General features: G+C 43.7%; 2 protein-coding genes across 7 annotated transcripts in view; one reads left to right on the forward strand and one right to left on the reverse strand.

Moving 5' to 3' along the window:
- aasdhppt (aminoadipate-semialdehyde dehydrogenase-phosphopantetheinyl transferase) overlaps window positions 1-15085 on the reverse strand; it is a 73397-nt gene extending 58312 nt beyond the window's left edge. For all 3 annotated transcript variants that reach the window (XM_068033744.1, XM_068033746.1, XM_068033745.1), the window contains exons 1-2: window positions 14817-15085; window positions 2426-2651 (exon numbers count right to left, since the gene is read on the reverse strand). In XM_068033744.1, the coding sequence (XP_067889845.1) occupies window positions 2426-2651; window positions 14817-14996 (406 nt within the window). In that variant the 5' untranslated portion in view covers window positions 14997-15085. The remainder of the gene's footprint in view (window positions 1-2425; window positions 2652-14816) is intronic.
- A 113-nt stretch (window positions 15086-15198) lies between these two features.
- msantd4 (Myb/SANT-like DNA-binding domain containing 4 with coiled-coils) overlaps window positions 15199-17532 on the forward strand; it is a 29231-nt gene continuing 26897 nt past the window's right edge. The window contains exons 1-2 of one of the 4 annotated variants that reach the window (XM_068033747.1): window positions 15255-15285; window positions 16074-16315. In XM_068033747.1, coding sequence (XP_067889848.1) covers window positions 16251-16315 — 65 coding nt within the window. In that variant the 5' untranslated portion in view covers window positions 15255-15285; window positions 16074-16250. Of the gene's footprint in view, window positions 15286-16073; window positions 16316-17532 lie in introns of all 4 variants that reach the window. The other 3 variants (XM_068033748.1, XM_068033749.1, XM_068033751.1) reach the window with 3 other exon arrangements.

Raw genomic sequence — 17532 nt, forward strand, 5'->3', positions numbered from 1 at the left:
TTTATTTCAGCTTTTACTTTTTTTTTTAAATACAGGGTTACAATCAGCACCCAAGACACACTGAATGAAGAACAAAAGTGCACGATGGTGAAAGGAGAAAAAATATAAATAGAATTCTGGGATCTTTTTGAAAAAGACGAACCATTTGGAACACATTGGGCCAGATTTTGCCATAGTAGGGCACCTAAAGGCGTTTGCTGTTAGTTAGGTTTGCACCTGCATACTTCAGCTCAAAAATGTTTTGTCTACTAAGTTGCTGAAAGTGCGAACTGATAACTCCACAGTGAGGGAAACAGGGCATCTGGGACCTGAGTGAACAGGGCAAGATATCTCCTGAACTGAATAGATTTACCGATGGGAAATGAACAGGAAGACTGAGGAGAAGGGTAAATTAAAGGGATGAATTCAGTGCCAAAACAGCTGCAGTAAGAGGAATAAAGAGAGGGAAAGACGACTGGATTATGAGAGAGAGATAAAAAGAGACAGAAAGAAAAAGAATTATAATGTAAAACTTGTCTTTTTTTTAAATCTCAAAACATTTTGTAACTTGAAGGAATGAGATCCCACATTTACGATAGTTAATTTTTGGTGCTGGAATCATAGAAAGTTTAAGGCATAGAAAGAGGCGTTAACCTAATTAGACTTGAAGTTTAATAAATTTCAAACTTCTCTTTAAAAATTACAAAATTCTAACAGGACTGGACAAACTAGATGCAGGAAGGATGTTCCCAATGGCGGGGGAGTCCAGGACCAGGGGTCACAGTCTAAGGATAAGGGGTAAGCCATTTAGGACTGAGATGAGGAGGGATTTCTTCACCCAGAGAGTAGTGAACCTGTGGAATTCTCTACCACAAAAAGCAGTTGAGGCCAAATCATTAAATATATTCAAGAAAGAGGTAGATATAATTCTTAGGGCTAAAGGGATCAAGGGATACGGGGAGAAAGTGGGAACAGGGTACTGAGTTTGGATGATCAGCCATGATCGTATTGAATGGCGGTGCAGGCTCGAAGGGCCTACTCCTGCTCCTATTTTGCTATGTTTCTATGTTTCTTTAAACCTAAGAAAGCCTGTTTGTGCTGGTTTCTTTGCCTTATAATTGGATAGTGGTGAACAAGGATTCACCAAGGGGGAGCTAAAAGCACTGTGTTTAAAATTAAACCCTGTTACAGTAAGACCAGGTGAAAGCTGAAAGGGAACCCTAGACCTCTTTCTCACCTGGTTGTAACAGTGGTCAAAAAGGCATTTGGGATACTTGCCTTTATTAGCCAAGGCATAGAATATAAGAGCTGGGAGGTCAAGCTGGCACAGTATAAAACACTAGTTAGGCCACAGCTGAAGTACTGCGTGCAGTCCTGGTCACCTCACTATAGGAAAGATGTGATTGCACTAGAGAGGGTACAGAGGAGATTGACAAGGATTCTGCCTGGACTGGAGAATTTTAGTTGAGGAAAGGTTAGATAGGCTAGGGTTGTTTTCTTTGGAACAGAGGAGGCTGAGGAGAGACCTAATTGAAGTATATAAAATTATGACAGGTCTAGAGCGAGTGGATAGGAAGGTTCTATTCCCCTTGGTTCAGCATAAGAGATAGGCGGATTAGAGGGGATTCGAGGGGAAATCTTTTTCACCCAGTGGGTGGCGGGGACTTGGCTGAAGGGTTGGTTGAGGCAGAAAACCTCATAACATTTAAAAAGTACGTGGATATGCACCCAAAGTGCCATAACCTAAAAGGCTACAGAACAAGAGCAGGAAGGTAGGATTAGTCTAGATGACTACTTGTCTATCAGCATGGACATGATGGGCCATATGGCCTCCTTTAGTGCTGTAAATTTATATGATTCTATGGTAACCACATCATCTCTTCTGGTTTTACATGAGTAGTATGCATCTTTGCAGTATTACTATCATCTACCACACATTTTTGGTAATTATCTTTTGGGAACCATGGGAAAATTTCCTGAGTGCTAAATGTAGTGAAAGTATTCTTTATGTGCATGTTTACCAGAACTAACACATGGAGAAAATCTGCTCCCAACCCCAAGACATGGATAAAACAAGAAATTAGAACCAAGTCTCCCATAGTTACACATATATTTACAAAAATATTTAGAAAGATTGAACATTATGTTTATGGAGATAATTCCAAAAAAACTGCACTATATGATTTTTGTATGGATCAGAAGCCAAACCCATCAGAGGAGCTCAAAAGGTGGCCAAGAATCATTATTCTTGAATAGGGTATAAGATATGGAGGGTAGCAGAAGTTTCTATTTGAGCAGAGGTACCAAAGAAGGTGAAGTAGTGCAGACTATCCCCAGAATTGCTGTTGCCTACTGGAGTTTTATCAGAGGGAGGAAAGAATGTGAAAAAATATTTTGTTCTGCAACAATTTCATTTATCTACATTGGAGATTTCAAGTTTTCTTACCTGGAAAATCAGTCTTCATGACATCTACACCAACCTGCAGAATAGGCTCAGCTGCCAGAACAGTGTAATCCCCTTGGTGTGAGATGTTGAAATTAAAATTTGGGATTACGTTAAGAACAGGATTTGCCAGAAATGGCTTTCCTTTTGTTGTCCTTTGCAGCTGAATTTCATTCCAAGGAATCTTCAGTTTTTCAGCAATTAATTTCCTGATCAGGAGACGTCCACTCTTTGTGAACAAAATTGAAAAGAAGCTAAATTAGTGATGTGATAATATTGGCAGGGGTAGAGCTGGGGCTGTTCACATGTGGGGATATAGTCATATACTTTAAGGTCAAATCTAATGATTGCATGGGTAGGGTTCTCAGTTTATCAAAGGATTCGAAGGAGGAACTGACATCATGATTACAGTTTGCAATGGAGCTCAATATTAAAGGTAAGTATAAGGGTTGTGATGCTTGTTAAATTTGCTCTTGGCAAAAGCTGCAAGTTGAGGAATCATGCAGAGTTCCAGCCAAAACTTTGTAATGTCAGTCAGATTTAGAAATAAATTGTATTTATGGAGTGCTTTATGTATCTCAGAAATGTCTCAAAGGGATTCACATACAATGGATTATACTGTTCGTCAGGCAAATCACAGAATAGTGCAGCATAGAAGGAGGCCATTTGGTTCATCAGGCCCATGCTGGCTCTTTCAAAGAGCAATCCAGTTAGTCCCACAACCCCGCTCTTTCCCCATATCCCTGCAATTTTATTCTCCTTCAAGTATTTATCCAATTCCCTTTTGAAGGTTCCTCCTGAATCTGTATCCACCACCCTATCAGGTAGTGCATTCCAAATCCTAACCACTCGTTGCCTGAAAAAGTTTTTCCACATGTCGCCTCTGTTCTTTTGCCATTCACCTTAAATCTGTGCCCTGTTATCAACCCTTCAGCCATTGGAAACAGTTTCTCTTTATTTACATTACCTAATCCCTTCATGATTTTAAAAAGTTCTATTAAATTTCCTCTTAGCTTTCTCTAGTCCAAGGAGAACAGTGGTGGATAAGGTTTTAGAAACAATAAACAGGGACAAAATCAACAGGCACTTGAAGAGGTTTGAGCAAATTAAGGATAGCCAGCATGGATTTGTGAAAGGCAGATCTTGCTTCACTAATCTAAGTGAAATTTTTGATGAAGTAACAGAGAAGGTTGATGAAGGGAATGCAATGTCTATTTAGATTTTAGATTAGATTAGATTAGATTAGAGATACAGCACTGAAACAGGCCCTTCGGCCCACCGAGTCTGTGCCGACCATCAACCACCCATTTATACTAATCCTACACTAATCCCACATTCCTACCAAACATCCCCACCTGTCCCTATATTTCCCTACCACCTACCTATACTAGTGACAATTTATAATGGCCAATTTACCTACCAACCTGCAAGTCTTTTGGCTTGTGGGAGGAAACCGGAGCACCCGGAGAAAACCCACGCAGACACAGGGAGAACTTGCAAACTCCACACAGGCAGTGCCCAGAATCGAACCCGGGTCCCTGGAGCTGTGAGGCTGCAGTGCTAACCACTGCGCCACTGTGCCGTTAAGAACGTGTTTGTCAAAGTACCACATTAAAGGTTTGTTAACTAAATTTAGACTCATGAAATAGGAGGGTCAGTATCAGCTTGGATAAAAAAATGGCTTAAGGACAGAAAACAGCAAGTCATGGTAAATGGTTATTTTTCAGACTGGAGGATGGTTAGACAGTGGTGTTCCCCAAGATTAAGTGCTAGCATTACTGCTTTTTTTAAATTTATATATAAATGACTTGGATATTGGGAGAGAGAGTAACATTTCAAAACTTGATACCAAACTTGGAGGTGTGGCAAACAGTGAGGATGATACAAATCGATTGCAATAGGGCATAGAAAGGATAGCAGAATATGCAGACAAGTGGCAAATAGAATTCAATAAAGAGAGGTGTGAGGTGATGCATTTTGGCAGAAGGGATGGGGAAAGGTCATATAGATTTAATGGCACAGATCTAAAGGGTGTGCAGGGTCAAAGAGACTTGGGAACGCACGTGCATAGATCTTTGAAGGTGGGAAGACATATTGAGAGAGCGGTGAGCAAAGCAATGGGATCTTGGGCTTCATAGAGATATTGAATATAAAAGCAGGGAAGTTATGCTGAACCTTTATAAAGCTCTAGTTAGGCCACAACTAGAATATTGAATCTAATTCTGGTCACTTTAGGAAGGATGAGAGGGTGCAGAGGTGGTTTACCAAAATGGTTCCAGGGATGAGGGGCTTTAGCTACAAGGTTAGGTTGGAGAAGCCATGGTTGTTCTCCTTGGAGCAAAGAAGATTGCAGGGAGATCTGATAGAGGTGAACAAGATTATGACAGGTTTGGATAAGGTAGACAAAGAAAAACTGTTCCCATTATCTGATGGTACAAGGACTAGGTGTCTCAGATTTAAGGTTTTGGGCATGAGATGCAGAGGGAGTGTGAGGAAAAGCTTTTTATGCAGTGAGTGGTGATGACTGGAATGCGCTGCCTATGAGAGTTATGGAGGCAGACACAACCAATGATTTCAAAAGGAAATTGGATGGACACTTGAAGGAAATAAACTTGCTGGGCTACAGGAATAAAGCAGGGGAATGGGACAGATTGGATTCCTCTAGAGAGAGTTGGAATGGACTCAATGGACTGAATGGCCTCCTTCTGTGCCTTAAATGACTCAAACAACCCTAGCTTCTCCAGTTTATCCACATAACTGCAATCTCTCATCCCTGGAACCATTCTAGTAATTTTTTCTGTACCATCTCCAAAGCCTTCAAGTCCTTCCTAAAGTATGGTACCCAGAATTGGAAACAATAATACAGCTGGGGCCAAAGTGTGACAGCCATTTGTACAAAGAATCCTACAAACAAGATAAATCTTAATTTGTTTTTCGTAGTATTAGTTTTGTCCCATGACAGCTTTGTTATTTAATCTCTTCTGCCCTATCACACACCTTCCCTTTTGTTCTATTCCCCACTACCCCCCGATCCCCTTTACTTGCTTCATACCTAATTCTTTTCTAACCTTTGCCAGTTCTGATGAAAGGTCACAGACCTGAAATATTAACTCTGCTTCTCTCTCCACAGATGCTGCCTGACCTGCTGAGTATTTCCAGCACTTTGTTTTTAATTTCAGATTTCCAGCATTGCCGTATTTTGCTTTTATTTATCACAATTATTATTTTCTTGCTAGGGGAAGCAGAAAAGTAACACCTATAGAATCATAGAATGGTTGCACCTACGTTTAATTTTCATCTATTTAGTTGGTAAAGGTAACATGGAATTGAGCCGAACAGATTTGTTTCCCAGTCTGTGTGGAGTTAGCTGATCTCAATCAAGGTAGCATTGGGGATACTACAACTGGCCTTAACACCTCTGGGTTACAGAAAGGAAAATCTGCCAGAGTTCCCACTATCCAATAACTACTGCTCGAGTTCCTATAGTTCCTGCCCTAACCCGATTCCATTCCCTTCCCCTTGGCTTCGGATAGGCTGAACACAAGGGAGCACAAACATGTTTCCTGTTTGAAGTCAAACCCCACCTCTTGTTCATCACCAATTCTGACCTTTGCAAATATTGCCAGTCTATTCTTTCCTCAGGCCCATTGCCACTGAAAACCTTAACTATGCTTGTGTCACCTCCAAGCTCATCTTTTCCCAAACGCTACTCACAAACCTCCTAAATTCCATCCTATATAGACTAGAATTCATTCAAAGCTTCACAGCCTGTGCCCCATCCCACTTTAAGTTCTGAGGAAAGGATATCAGTCTGAAACGTTAACTCCATTTCTCGCTCCACAGATGCTGCCAGACCTGCTAACAAATCTCTAACATTTTCTGTTTTTATTCCTCATTAGTCCTCATCACCCATGCCCATGGCAACATACACTGAAACCAAAATCAATGCTTTCATTTACAATTCCTTCTACAGTCTGACTCCTACCTACTTTTTTTTATTTGTTTCATGCGAAGTATATAGCTTGGCAGTTAACTGTCAGTCACCGTAAACTGGTGCATTCGCCCTGGCAATGCCTCTACTAATCAGACTTCACCTGTCAACCAATCAGCGCTCTCTTCTCATGCAGTATAAGTTGTTTTCCCTTACATTGGTTATTCTTGCGATTGTCCTGATGAGAGTAAGATGAAAAGCTTCAAGAACATGTTTCTGTTTCAGCAATACTCAAGTTCTGTCACACTGAACGCCTATTCTTGAGTGTTGTTGGAGCAGCACCCATCCAGGCAAGTGGAGAGTATTCCATCACACTCCTGACTTGTGCCTTGTAAATGGTGGACAGGCACTGGGGAGTCAAGAGGTGAGTTACTCGCCGCAGGATTCCTAGCCTCTGACCTGCTCTTGTAGCCACGGTATTTATATGGCAATTCCAGTTCAGTTTCTGGACAATGGTAACCCCCAGGATGTTGACAGGGGATTCAGCGATCGTAATGCCGTTGAATGTCAACGGGAGATGGTCATTGTCTGGCACTTCTATGGTGCGAATGTTACTTGCCACTTATCAGCCGAAGCCTGGATATTGTCCAGGTCTTGCTACATTTCTACACGGATTGTTTCAGTATGTGAGTAGTCATGAACGGTGCTGAGCATTGTGCAAACATCAGTGAACATCCCCACTTCTGACCTTATGATTGAAGGAAGGTCATTGATGAAGCAGCTGAAGATGGTTGGTCCTCGGACACTACCCTAAAGAACTCCTGCAGTGATGTCCTGGAGCTGCGATGATTGACCTCCAACAACAACAACCATCTTCCTTTGCGCTAGGAACAACCAGTGGAGAGTTTTCCTCCTTATTCCCATTGACTTTAGTTTTGTTGGGGCTCCTTGATGTCATACTCGGTCAAATGCTGCCTTGATGTCAAGGGAAGTCACTCTCATCTCACCCCTTGAGTTCAGCTCTTTAGTCCATGTTTGAGCCAGGGCTGTAATGAGGTCAGGAGCTGAGTGGCCCTGGCGGAACCCAAACTGAGTGTCTCTGAGCAGATTATTGCTGAACAATTGCCGCTTGATAGCACTGTCAATGACTCCTTCCATCACTTTACTGAAGATCGAGAGTAGACTGTTGGGGCAACAATTGGCCGGGTTGGATTTTTTGTGTACAGGACATACCTGGGCAATTTTTCACATTGCCAGGTAGATGCCAGTGTTGTAGTTGTACTGGAACAGCTTGGCTAGGGGCGCGGCAAGTTCGGGAACACTGGTTTTCATTACTATTGCCGGAATGTTGTCAGGGCGCATAGCCTTTGCAGTATCCAGTCCCTTCAGTCGTTTCTTGATATCACGCGGAGTGTATTGAATTGGCTGAATCTGTAATAAAAACAAGAAATGCTGGAAATACTCAGCAGATCTGGCAGCATCTGTGGAGAGAGAAGTAGAGTTAATGCTTCAGGTTCGTAACCCTTCTTCAAAACTCCTGAATCTGGCTGAATCTGTGATGCTGGGCATTCAGGAGGAAGCCGAGATGGATCATCCACTCGGCACTTCTGGCTGAAGATTTTTGCAAATGCTTCAGCCTTATCTTTTTCATGGAGCTACCTCCTCCAATTAGTTGTTTAATTGTCCACAACCATTCATGACTGGATGTGGCAGGACTGCAGAGCTTAGATCTGATCCATTGGTTGTGGGATCGCTTAGCCTTGTCTATTGCATTCTGCTTACGCTGTTTGACTTGCAAGTAGTCCTGGGTTGTAGCTTCACCAAGTTGATACCTCATTTTGAGGCATGCCTGGTGCTGCTCCTGGCATGCCCTCCTGCACGCTTCATTGAACCAGGGTTGATCCCCCGGCTTGATGGTAATGGTAGAGTGGGGGATCTGCCGGGCCATGAGGTTACAGATTGTGGTTGAGTACAATTCTGCTGCTGCTGATGGTCCACAGCACCTCATGGATGCCCAGTTTTGTATTGCTAGATCTGTTCGAAATTTAGCCCATTTAGCACAGTCATAGTGCCACACAACACGATGGAGGGTATCCTCAATGTGAAGACGGCATTTTGTCTCCACAAGGACTGTGCGGTGGTTACTCATAGATCATAGAGAGATACAGTACTGAAACAGGCTCTTCGGCCCACCGAGTCTGTGCCGACCAATGACCACCCATTTATACTAATCCTACATTAATCCCATATTCCCTACCACATCTCCACCTTCCCTCAATTCTCCTACCACCTACTGACACTAGGGACAATTTATCATGGCCAATTTACCTATCAACCTGCAAGTCTTTGGCTGTGGGAGGAAACATGAGCACCCGGCGGAAACCCACGCGGTCACAGGGAGAACTTGCAAACTCCGCACAGGCAGTACCCAGAATTGAACCTGGGTCGCTGGAGCTGTGAGGCTGCGGTGCTAACCACTGCGCCACTCCTACCAATACTGTCATGAACAGGTGCATCTGCGGCAGGCAGATTGGTGAGGATGAGGTCAAGTATGTTTTTCCCTCTTGTTGGTTCCCTCACCACCTGCCGCAGACCCAGTCTAGCAGCTATGTCCTTTAGGACTCGGCCAGCTCCGTCAGTTGTGGTGCTACCGAGCCACTGTTGGTGATGGGCATTGAAGTTCCCTACCCAGAGAACATTCTGCGCCCTTGCCACTCTCAGTGATTCCTCCGACTGATGTTCAAAATGGAGGAGTACTGATTTATTTATGGATGGATCTGGCCAGGACAGGATCTGGTCCAGCTCTGATATCCAAGATCTAATAGCATGCTGACATTCACTATCTAAACTCAAAACAGGGATAATCACCAACAGTATACTCGAGGGCCCTCAACACCTATGGAACAGTAGCTGAAAGAAAACTGTTCTTCATGGGCACATTTTTCGTTTTCACTACTGGTGTGCCAACTTCTGTGTCAGGAAACCTATTCTAATCGTCAGAACAATGAAGTATTCATTGGTAAACTGGAATTAAAAAGTTACTTGTTGCAAAGTAACAGCAGCAATATTTATATTTCAATTCACATTATGCAGCAAATACTGAATACACCATTGAAAGGTTCTGCTCAACGCACAGGAATTGCAACTTTGCTGAAAGATATTAGTAATGAACATGTTCATATGACATTCTTTTATTGATTATTTTAATTAACGCATTAACCGATGTAAAATAAAACAGGTTAGTCTTTGTTACAATAGAGGAAGACATACCAACATCTTTGTTATTAATATTGCACGATGCAATTTCATCCTCAGTTTATAAGTGATCACCAAGATGGACAAAATTACTCTGGCAATTTAAAATACAAAGGTGTATTTTTTGAAAAATATTTAGAATTTACAATGTTAATAACTATGGAGACTGGAGACAGAGCGAGAGACGGGAGCGGGGCGGGAGCAGAGGGGGAGCGACGGTGGGGGGGAAGCGAGGCGGGAGCGGAGGGGGACCGGGGCAGGAGCAGAGAGCACGGCGGGAGCAGGGAAAAATCGAAAAGTGACATCACAATCAACAGTGAGAGTAGGCAAACAGAGAGCCCCCAAAGTGAGCATAAGGCTAAGCTTTTAATTTAATTTCAATCAAACACAGCATCAAACATCACAGGCAAGCAGGTAGGTGATTGGTTTGGGAAGAAGCTACCTGTTTGGTATCTGGTAAGTGATGAAGGTCCATTCTAATCCTAACATTTAAAATAGGAAAGGAACTAGAGGTGAGCTTAATAAAATATATAAAAAAAGGAAAATAAAATAATTGAATAAAATAATTAACGAGTTAATTAAAACACATTAAGGATGGCAGGACAGGTGATGTGTCACGGCTGCAGCATGTGGGAGCGCCTGGATGCCAGTGTGATCCAAGGCGAACCTGTCTGCACTAAGTGTTGGCGGCTCGAAGAGCTTCAGCTCAGTCATTGAACTGCAGTCCAAGCTGCAGACACTGTGACACATCAGGGAGGGGGAAAAGTTACCTGGACATTTTGTACCAGGAGGCGGTCACACCCCTTAGGATAGTCTTCTGATTTGGTCAGGGACAGGAGAGTGTGGCTGTAGGTAAGGGGACCCAGAGGGCAGGAGTGCAAGAGCCTTAGCCTTTGCAATTGTCCAACAGATTTAATGTTCTTTTCGGTTCTGATGAAGGGTCACTGGCCTGAAATGTTAACTCTGCTTCTCCCTCCACAGATACTGCCAGACTTCTGAGTATTTCCAGCATTTCTTATTTTTATTTCAGATTTCCAGCATCTGCAGTATTTTGCTTTTATATTATTGAAGTTCTTTCAGCTTGTTTGGATGAGAGTGGGGGCTGCACGGTGGATGAGCAACCTGACCATGGTCCAGGAAGCCATTCAAGTGGAGGGTGAAGAAAGGAATGTCGTGGCAGTAGGGGACAGTATAGTTAGGAGGATTGACACTGTCCTCTGCAGCAAACAGCGAGATTCCAGACGGCTGTGTTGCCTCCCCAGTGCCAGGGTTCGGCACATCTGCTCAGGGCTTAGTTAGTTAGTTAGAGATACAGCACTGAAACAGGCCCTTCGGCCCACTGAGTCTGTGCCGACCATCAACCACCCATTTATACTAATCCTACACTAATTCCACATTCCTACCACATCCCCACCTGTCCCTATATTTCCCTACCACCTACCTATACTAGGGGCAATTTATAATGGCCAATTTACCTATCAACCTGCAAGTCTTTTGGCATGTGGGAGGAAACCAGAGCACCCGGAAGAAACCCACGCAGACACAGGGAGAACTTGCAAACTCCACACAGGCAGTACCCAGAATTGAACCCGGGTCGCTGGAGCTGTGAGGCTGCGGTGCTAACCACTGCGCCGCCGTGCCGCCCCTGGAGAAGAATTTACAGTGGGAGGGGGAGGATCCAGTTGTCGTGATTCATGTAGGTACCAACAACATAGGCAGAACATGGAAAGAGGTTCTGCATAGTCAGTATGAGGAACTAGGTGCCAAATTAAGCAGAACTTCAAAGGTAATAATCTCTGGATTATTACCTCAGCCACATGCAAATTGGCATAGGGCAAATAAGATTAGAGAAATTAATGCGTGGCTCAAAGACTTGTTTGGTAGAAGTAGGTTCTGGTTCATGGGGCACTGGCACCAGTACTGGGGAAAGTGGTGGCTGTACCGTTGGGACGGTCTACACCTGAACTGTGCTGAGGCCTGTGTTCTAACGAGCCACATAATTAGGGAAGTAGAGAGGGTTTTAAACTGAATAGTAGGGGAAAGGGATCAAATTTGGGAAGATATAGTAAATCAAGGAGTAGAGACAAGGCAAGAGAGAAAGGTATTAATATGGGAAATGATAGACTGTGACAGGAAGGGACAGAGCGTACAAATCTAAGAGTAAATCAACAGATAAGGCTAGAGGTTACAAAAATAATAAAAGGACAAAACTAAAGGCTCTGTATCTGAATGCACAAAGCATTCAAAACAAAACAGATGAACTGAGTGCAAATAGAAATAAATACTAATGAACTGATAGCCATTACAGAGACATGGCTGCAGGACGACATAGATTGGGACCTGAATATTGAAGGGTACATGGCATTTAGGAAGGACAGGAAGCTAGGAAATGGTGGAGGGGTAGCTCTGTTAATTAATGATGGTATTCGCACAATAGAGAGGGATGACCCAAGTCCAGGAAACCAGGTTGTAGAAGCGGTTTGGGTAGAAATGAGAAATCATAAAGGCAAGAAGTCACTTGTGGGAGTGGTGTACAGGCCACCTAACATTAACCACACTGTAGGACAGGGTATAAAGGAAGAAATAATGGGAGTTTGTTAGAAAGGTCGTGATATTATCTAAATGGTGAGAGATTGCAGACCGCTGAGATGCAGAAGAACCTCAGTGTCCTAGTGCATGAATTGCAAAAGTTTAATATGCATGTACAGCACGTAATTAGGAAAGCTAAGAGAATGTTATTGTTTATCGCAAGGGGAATTGTACACAAAAGTTAGGGAGGTTATGCTTCAGCTATACAGGGCATTGGTGAGACCACATCTGGAGTATAGTGTACAGTACTGGTCTCCTTACTTAAGGAAGGATGTAAATGCATTGGAGGCAATACAGAGAAGGTTTACTAGACTAATACCTGGAATGGGCGGACTGTCTTACGAGGAAAGATTGGGCAGGCTAGGCTTGTATCCGCTGGAATTTAGAAGAGTAGCAGCTTTGATTGAAACATGCAAGATCCTGAGGGGTCTTGACAGGGTGGATGTGGAAAGGATGTTTCCCCTCGTGGGAGAATCTAGAACTAGGGGACACTGTTTAAAAATAAGGGGTCACCCATTTAAGATAGAGACAAGGAGAAATTTTTTCTCTGAGGGTCGTGAGTCTTTGGAATTCTCTTCCTCAAAAGGCAGTGGAAGCAGAGTCTTTGAATATTTTTAAGGCAGAGGTAGATAGATTTTTGATAAGCAAGGGGCTGGAAGGTTATCGGGGATAGGTGGAAATGTGGAGTAATCAGTTCAGCCATGTACTTACTGAATGGCGGAGCAGGCTCGAAGGGCCTACTCCTGCTCCAAATTTGTATGTTCGTATATAGAGTACAAATGTCATATGAAGACTGTGAACCGAACAGCATACTGCAATAAGCAGTTTTTAGACTGCAATTTTTAGCCAAGGCAAAAACAACTCTGCAACTTTTTGTTAAATTTCCCTCACTTTTTTCTGCCAATGCTTTTTTCTTTTTCCTAACCTGGATGTGTTGACTTATTGCTGGGTACAGATCCACAGGTGGTTGTCATTTACCTGTACTTCATCCAAGTGCATGTTTTTCCATGCACAAGTCTTGGCAAGCAGAGGCAGGCTATCGGTACTAAAATAAGGGAAGGTCATTAAGGACCAGATGGTAGCAACAGACTGTTCAGACTATTTCACCCACTGGTAGGAACTGATTTAGAACCAAATACAATTTTACAGAAATCATCACATCTGACAATTTCTAAAAGTCAAAATTTCCTAATGAGATTGCAAGCTTAATGTAAATTAGTTGAAAACCATTAGCAGCATTCTACTGTGAGCCTGCACCCACTAAGAAAAATCAGTGCCATTTCCACATAGGATTCTCAATACCCAAGAGAAAGGAGATTTTAATCCTGATGCATGTTGTATTTGATCTCAAGACAGTGGGCGAACTCTGTGCCACCCACAAACTGAGCACCTTTAAGCAGAAATAAATACATTGTGATCACAATCACAGATCAAGGAATGGGAAACACGGGAAGTCACTAACAAGTTCCTTATGACAAACTCATCTGTCAAATGGCAGGCTTTGAACTACCATGGCGAGAGTGGTTCTTGCTAAACAGGTTCAGGACAAGTCAGGGCTCCTGCGCAGTCAACCTTCACTCCTGGGCCCTCAGTACAAACCCGTTAGGCATTTGTCAAGAGTCACAAACAATGCTGCACATTACCGAGGAGTGTCCCCTCTACAGACTAAGTGGCAGACTAATCACCTTAAACTCAGCAAATGAAGCTATCGCTTGGTTCCAGGGATTTGCATTTGCTACATATAAACAATCACAGAATCACCTCGAGGGAACTGGACAGAGTAGATAGGGAAAAATTGTTCCCATTGGTGGAAGGATCAAGAACGAGAGGGCACAGATTTAATGTAATTAGCAAAAGAAACAACGGCAACATAACAACATTTTTCACGCAGCAAGTGGTTAGGATCTGGCATGCACTACCTGAGTGTGGTAGATGCAGGTTCAATTGAGGCATTTGCGGGAATTGGACTGTTGTCTGAAAAGGAAGATTGTGCAAGGCTACGGGGAGAAGGTGGGGAAGTGACACTAAATAAATTGCTCTTTCGGAGATCCAATGCAGACACGATAGGCTGAATTGCCTTCTTCTGTGCTATAATAATTCTGAGATGCTGTGGATGATTGTTTCAGCAGTTTATTGGTTGAGTTAGGCAATGTTACGGAAGTGGAAATAGGCCATCTTTGCGGTGGAGAGAATATGGAATCGTAAGCTCACTTCAGAGTCAAAAGAGGTCACATAGGTTGCAAACTATCCCGATTCAACTCGAGACAGTGACCAGGAAGAAGATGGAATCGGGGCAAGGGTTCAGAATTTGTGGCGAGAGCTGACGACAATGACTTTGGTACTCCCAATGTTTAACTGGTGGAAATTACAACTCATCCAGGACTGGATGTTGGACAAGCAATTTGGTAACAGAGCCAATGGAGGGTTTCGCAGAGGGAGTGAAACTGGACAGCTGGGTATTGTCAGTATACACATAACTCCCAACCAGACACATTGTGTCCTTGACATGCTTGCACCGTGGTGTCCCATCCCATCCTACATGATCTTCAACAGGCTCGCCACCGCCCGCAGACCTACACCCAGCTCCCGCTCCCAACGCTTCACGACTGTTTAAGTTACCATGGCGGCCTTGGCGTCTCTCGCAAAGACAAATGTGCCGATGCGTTGTCTCTCCTCAGCCTGCACACAGCGAGCTGCCAGTAACCACTCACAACAAGTAGGCTGCCAGGAGCCGCTGCGGAAAGCCCAGCGCACACTGTCCATCCTCCGGCTGATAAAGGCCGCCTGACATGGCCTCATACCCTCAAAGCCACCATAGCGCTGAACAAGAAACCTCCGCTAACAAGCAACCATCCCAGCAACGAACCGTCACTATCTCAACACTGGCCCTCTGACCCGGAAGATTCAGGGACTGAACGCTGACCAATAGGAAAGGGATGTGCGTTGTAGGGCGGTACATACCCCTTTGATTGACAGATTCCTGAAGGGTGCGGGAACGGGAGGAGCGCGCGCCGTGTGTGTACGCAGGTCGTGTTCCGTTGTTAGGTTCTTTGTATTAGGAACGTGGAGGCCACCATCAAACTCTCAGGTTATTTTAATCATATTGTATTTTAGGCACTCGCTGCTTTTTTTGTCAATGTTCACAGTACCTGTCGCTTACATTGGTTCGTGAGTAGTTTTAATTAGTTTTGATTTGTTTTCTGTGGTCTTGGCTGGAGAGAGTTGTTTGTGCCGTCATTTACAATGTGTTATGACTGGCAGTGTGGCCTGTCTCTTTGACTGGATTCCTGGCGTCATTCATTTAACGGTTAAACTCTGAATCTTTCAGGGCAGTTGTGAAGTGGTCAGTGGGTTTACAACGTCTTCATCAAAACCTGGAAATCCACAGCCGGTCATAAATAAGTTGAAAGGGAAAGATAGGTTAATGTTTTGGGGTTATCTTTCCTAGGTTACAGTTTGGGCTATTTAACATTACTTTTCTTCCAATGGTTGCACCACATTACCTCTGAGTGAGTTGTACTCATGACCTGAGTCTTAGGTTCGCAAAGAAAGAAATGGGGGTGAGATATTGGGCTTTTTTAATTCATTCATGGGATGTGGGCGTCGCTGGCTAGGCCTTGTTACTAATAAAAACAGAAAGCGCTGGAAATACTCATCAGGTTTGGCAGCATCTGTGGAGAGAAAAATAGAGTGACCTTTCATCAGCAATCCCTATTTTATTTGGGCTTGTAAGTATCTGTCTTTACATCTGAGTGAGTTGGACTCATGACCTGAGTCTTAAGTTCACAAAGAAAGAAAGAAATGAGGGTGAGATATTGGGCTTGTCCATCTTTTGGTGCTACCAGTGCCCTTAAAGCTCCAAAATGGTGTCCACAGCATGCATACACAATTTTGGGGTGAATCACACCAAACACCATATTGGTGCACGCAATGAATATCTGCTGGAAGTATACAGAGGCAGATCATCATGCCAGTCAGCATGCAACACCGATTTGACGTGGGGTGCCATTTTGGAGCTCAACGCTGCCCTCTCTTAACCTTGCACAGCTGAACATGCTTTCAGCCACAGGAAGGACCCCTGACCAATGCTATTTAAAGGGATCATCAGCTACTTACAGGTTAGTTGTTGGTTCATTTCTTCTGATGCTTGTTACAATTCTACAAATGTTTGGTGCTTTCCATAGTTGATTAAAGTTGCAAAAGTTAGAAGGAGGCCCTCATTGAAATCTGTCACCCCCTGCTGCCACAACTGGAACCTTCGAGCTGGGCAAATATTTCCGAAATGTCGTGAGTGTTCCTGCCTCCACGACCACTTCAGGTAGTGTGTTCCAGATTCTAACAACCCTCTGGGTGACAAAATTCTTCCTCAACTCTCCTCTTAAACCTCCTGCCCCTTACCTTAAATCTATGCCCTCTAGTTATTGACCTCTCCGCTAAGGGAAAATGTTTCTTCCTATCAATACCACTCATAATTTTGTATACCTCAATCAGGTCCCCCCTCAGCCTTCTCTGCTCCAAGGAAAACAACCCCAGCCTATCCAGTCTGTCTTCATGCCTAGGCTGGAGCATTTCAGTTAACATCCTGGTGAATCTCCTCTGCACCCTCTCCACTGCAATCACATCCTTCCTATCGTGTGGCGACCAAAACTGTACACAGTACTCCAGCTGTGGCCTAACCAGCGTTTTATACAGCTCCATCATAATCTCCCTGCTCTTATATTCTGTGCCTTGGCTAATAAAGGCAAGTATCCCGTATGCCTTCCTAACCACCTGTGCTGCTGTCTTCAGTGATCTATGGACAAGCACCCCAAGGTCCCTCTGACCCTCTGTACTCCCTAGGGTCCTACCATCCATTGTATATTCTATTGCCTTGTAAGACCTCCCAAAGTGCATCACCTCACACTTCTCAGGATTAAACTCCATTTGCCACTGCTCTGCCCATCTTACCAGCCCATCTATATCGTCCTGTAGTCTAAGGCTTTCCTCCTCACTATTCACGACACCACCAATTTTCATGTCGTCTGCAAACTTACTGATCATACCTCCTATATTCACATCTAAATCATTAATGCACACTACAAAAATAAGGGTCCCAGCACTGATCCCTGCAGTGCCCCACTGGTCACAGGCCACCATTCACAAAAACAACCCTCTGCCATCACCCTCTGCCTCCTTCCACTAAGTCAAATTTGAATGCAATTTGCCAAATTACCCTGAATCCCATGGGCTTTTGCTTTCTTAACCAATCTCGATCAAGTGGGCTGCTTTGTCTTGGATGGTGTCATGCTTCTTGAGTGTTGTTGGATCTGCACTCATAGAGGCAAGTGGAGCGTAT

Source organism: Heterodontus francisci, chromosome 6 (assembly GCF_036365525.1).
Source record: "Heterodontus francisci isolate sHetFra1 chromosome 6, sHetFra1.hap1, whole genome shotgun sequence".
Lineage (NCBI taxonomy): Eukaryota > Metazoa > Chordata > Chondrichthyes > Heterodontiformes > Heterodontidae > Heterodontus > Heterodontus francisci.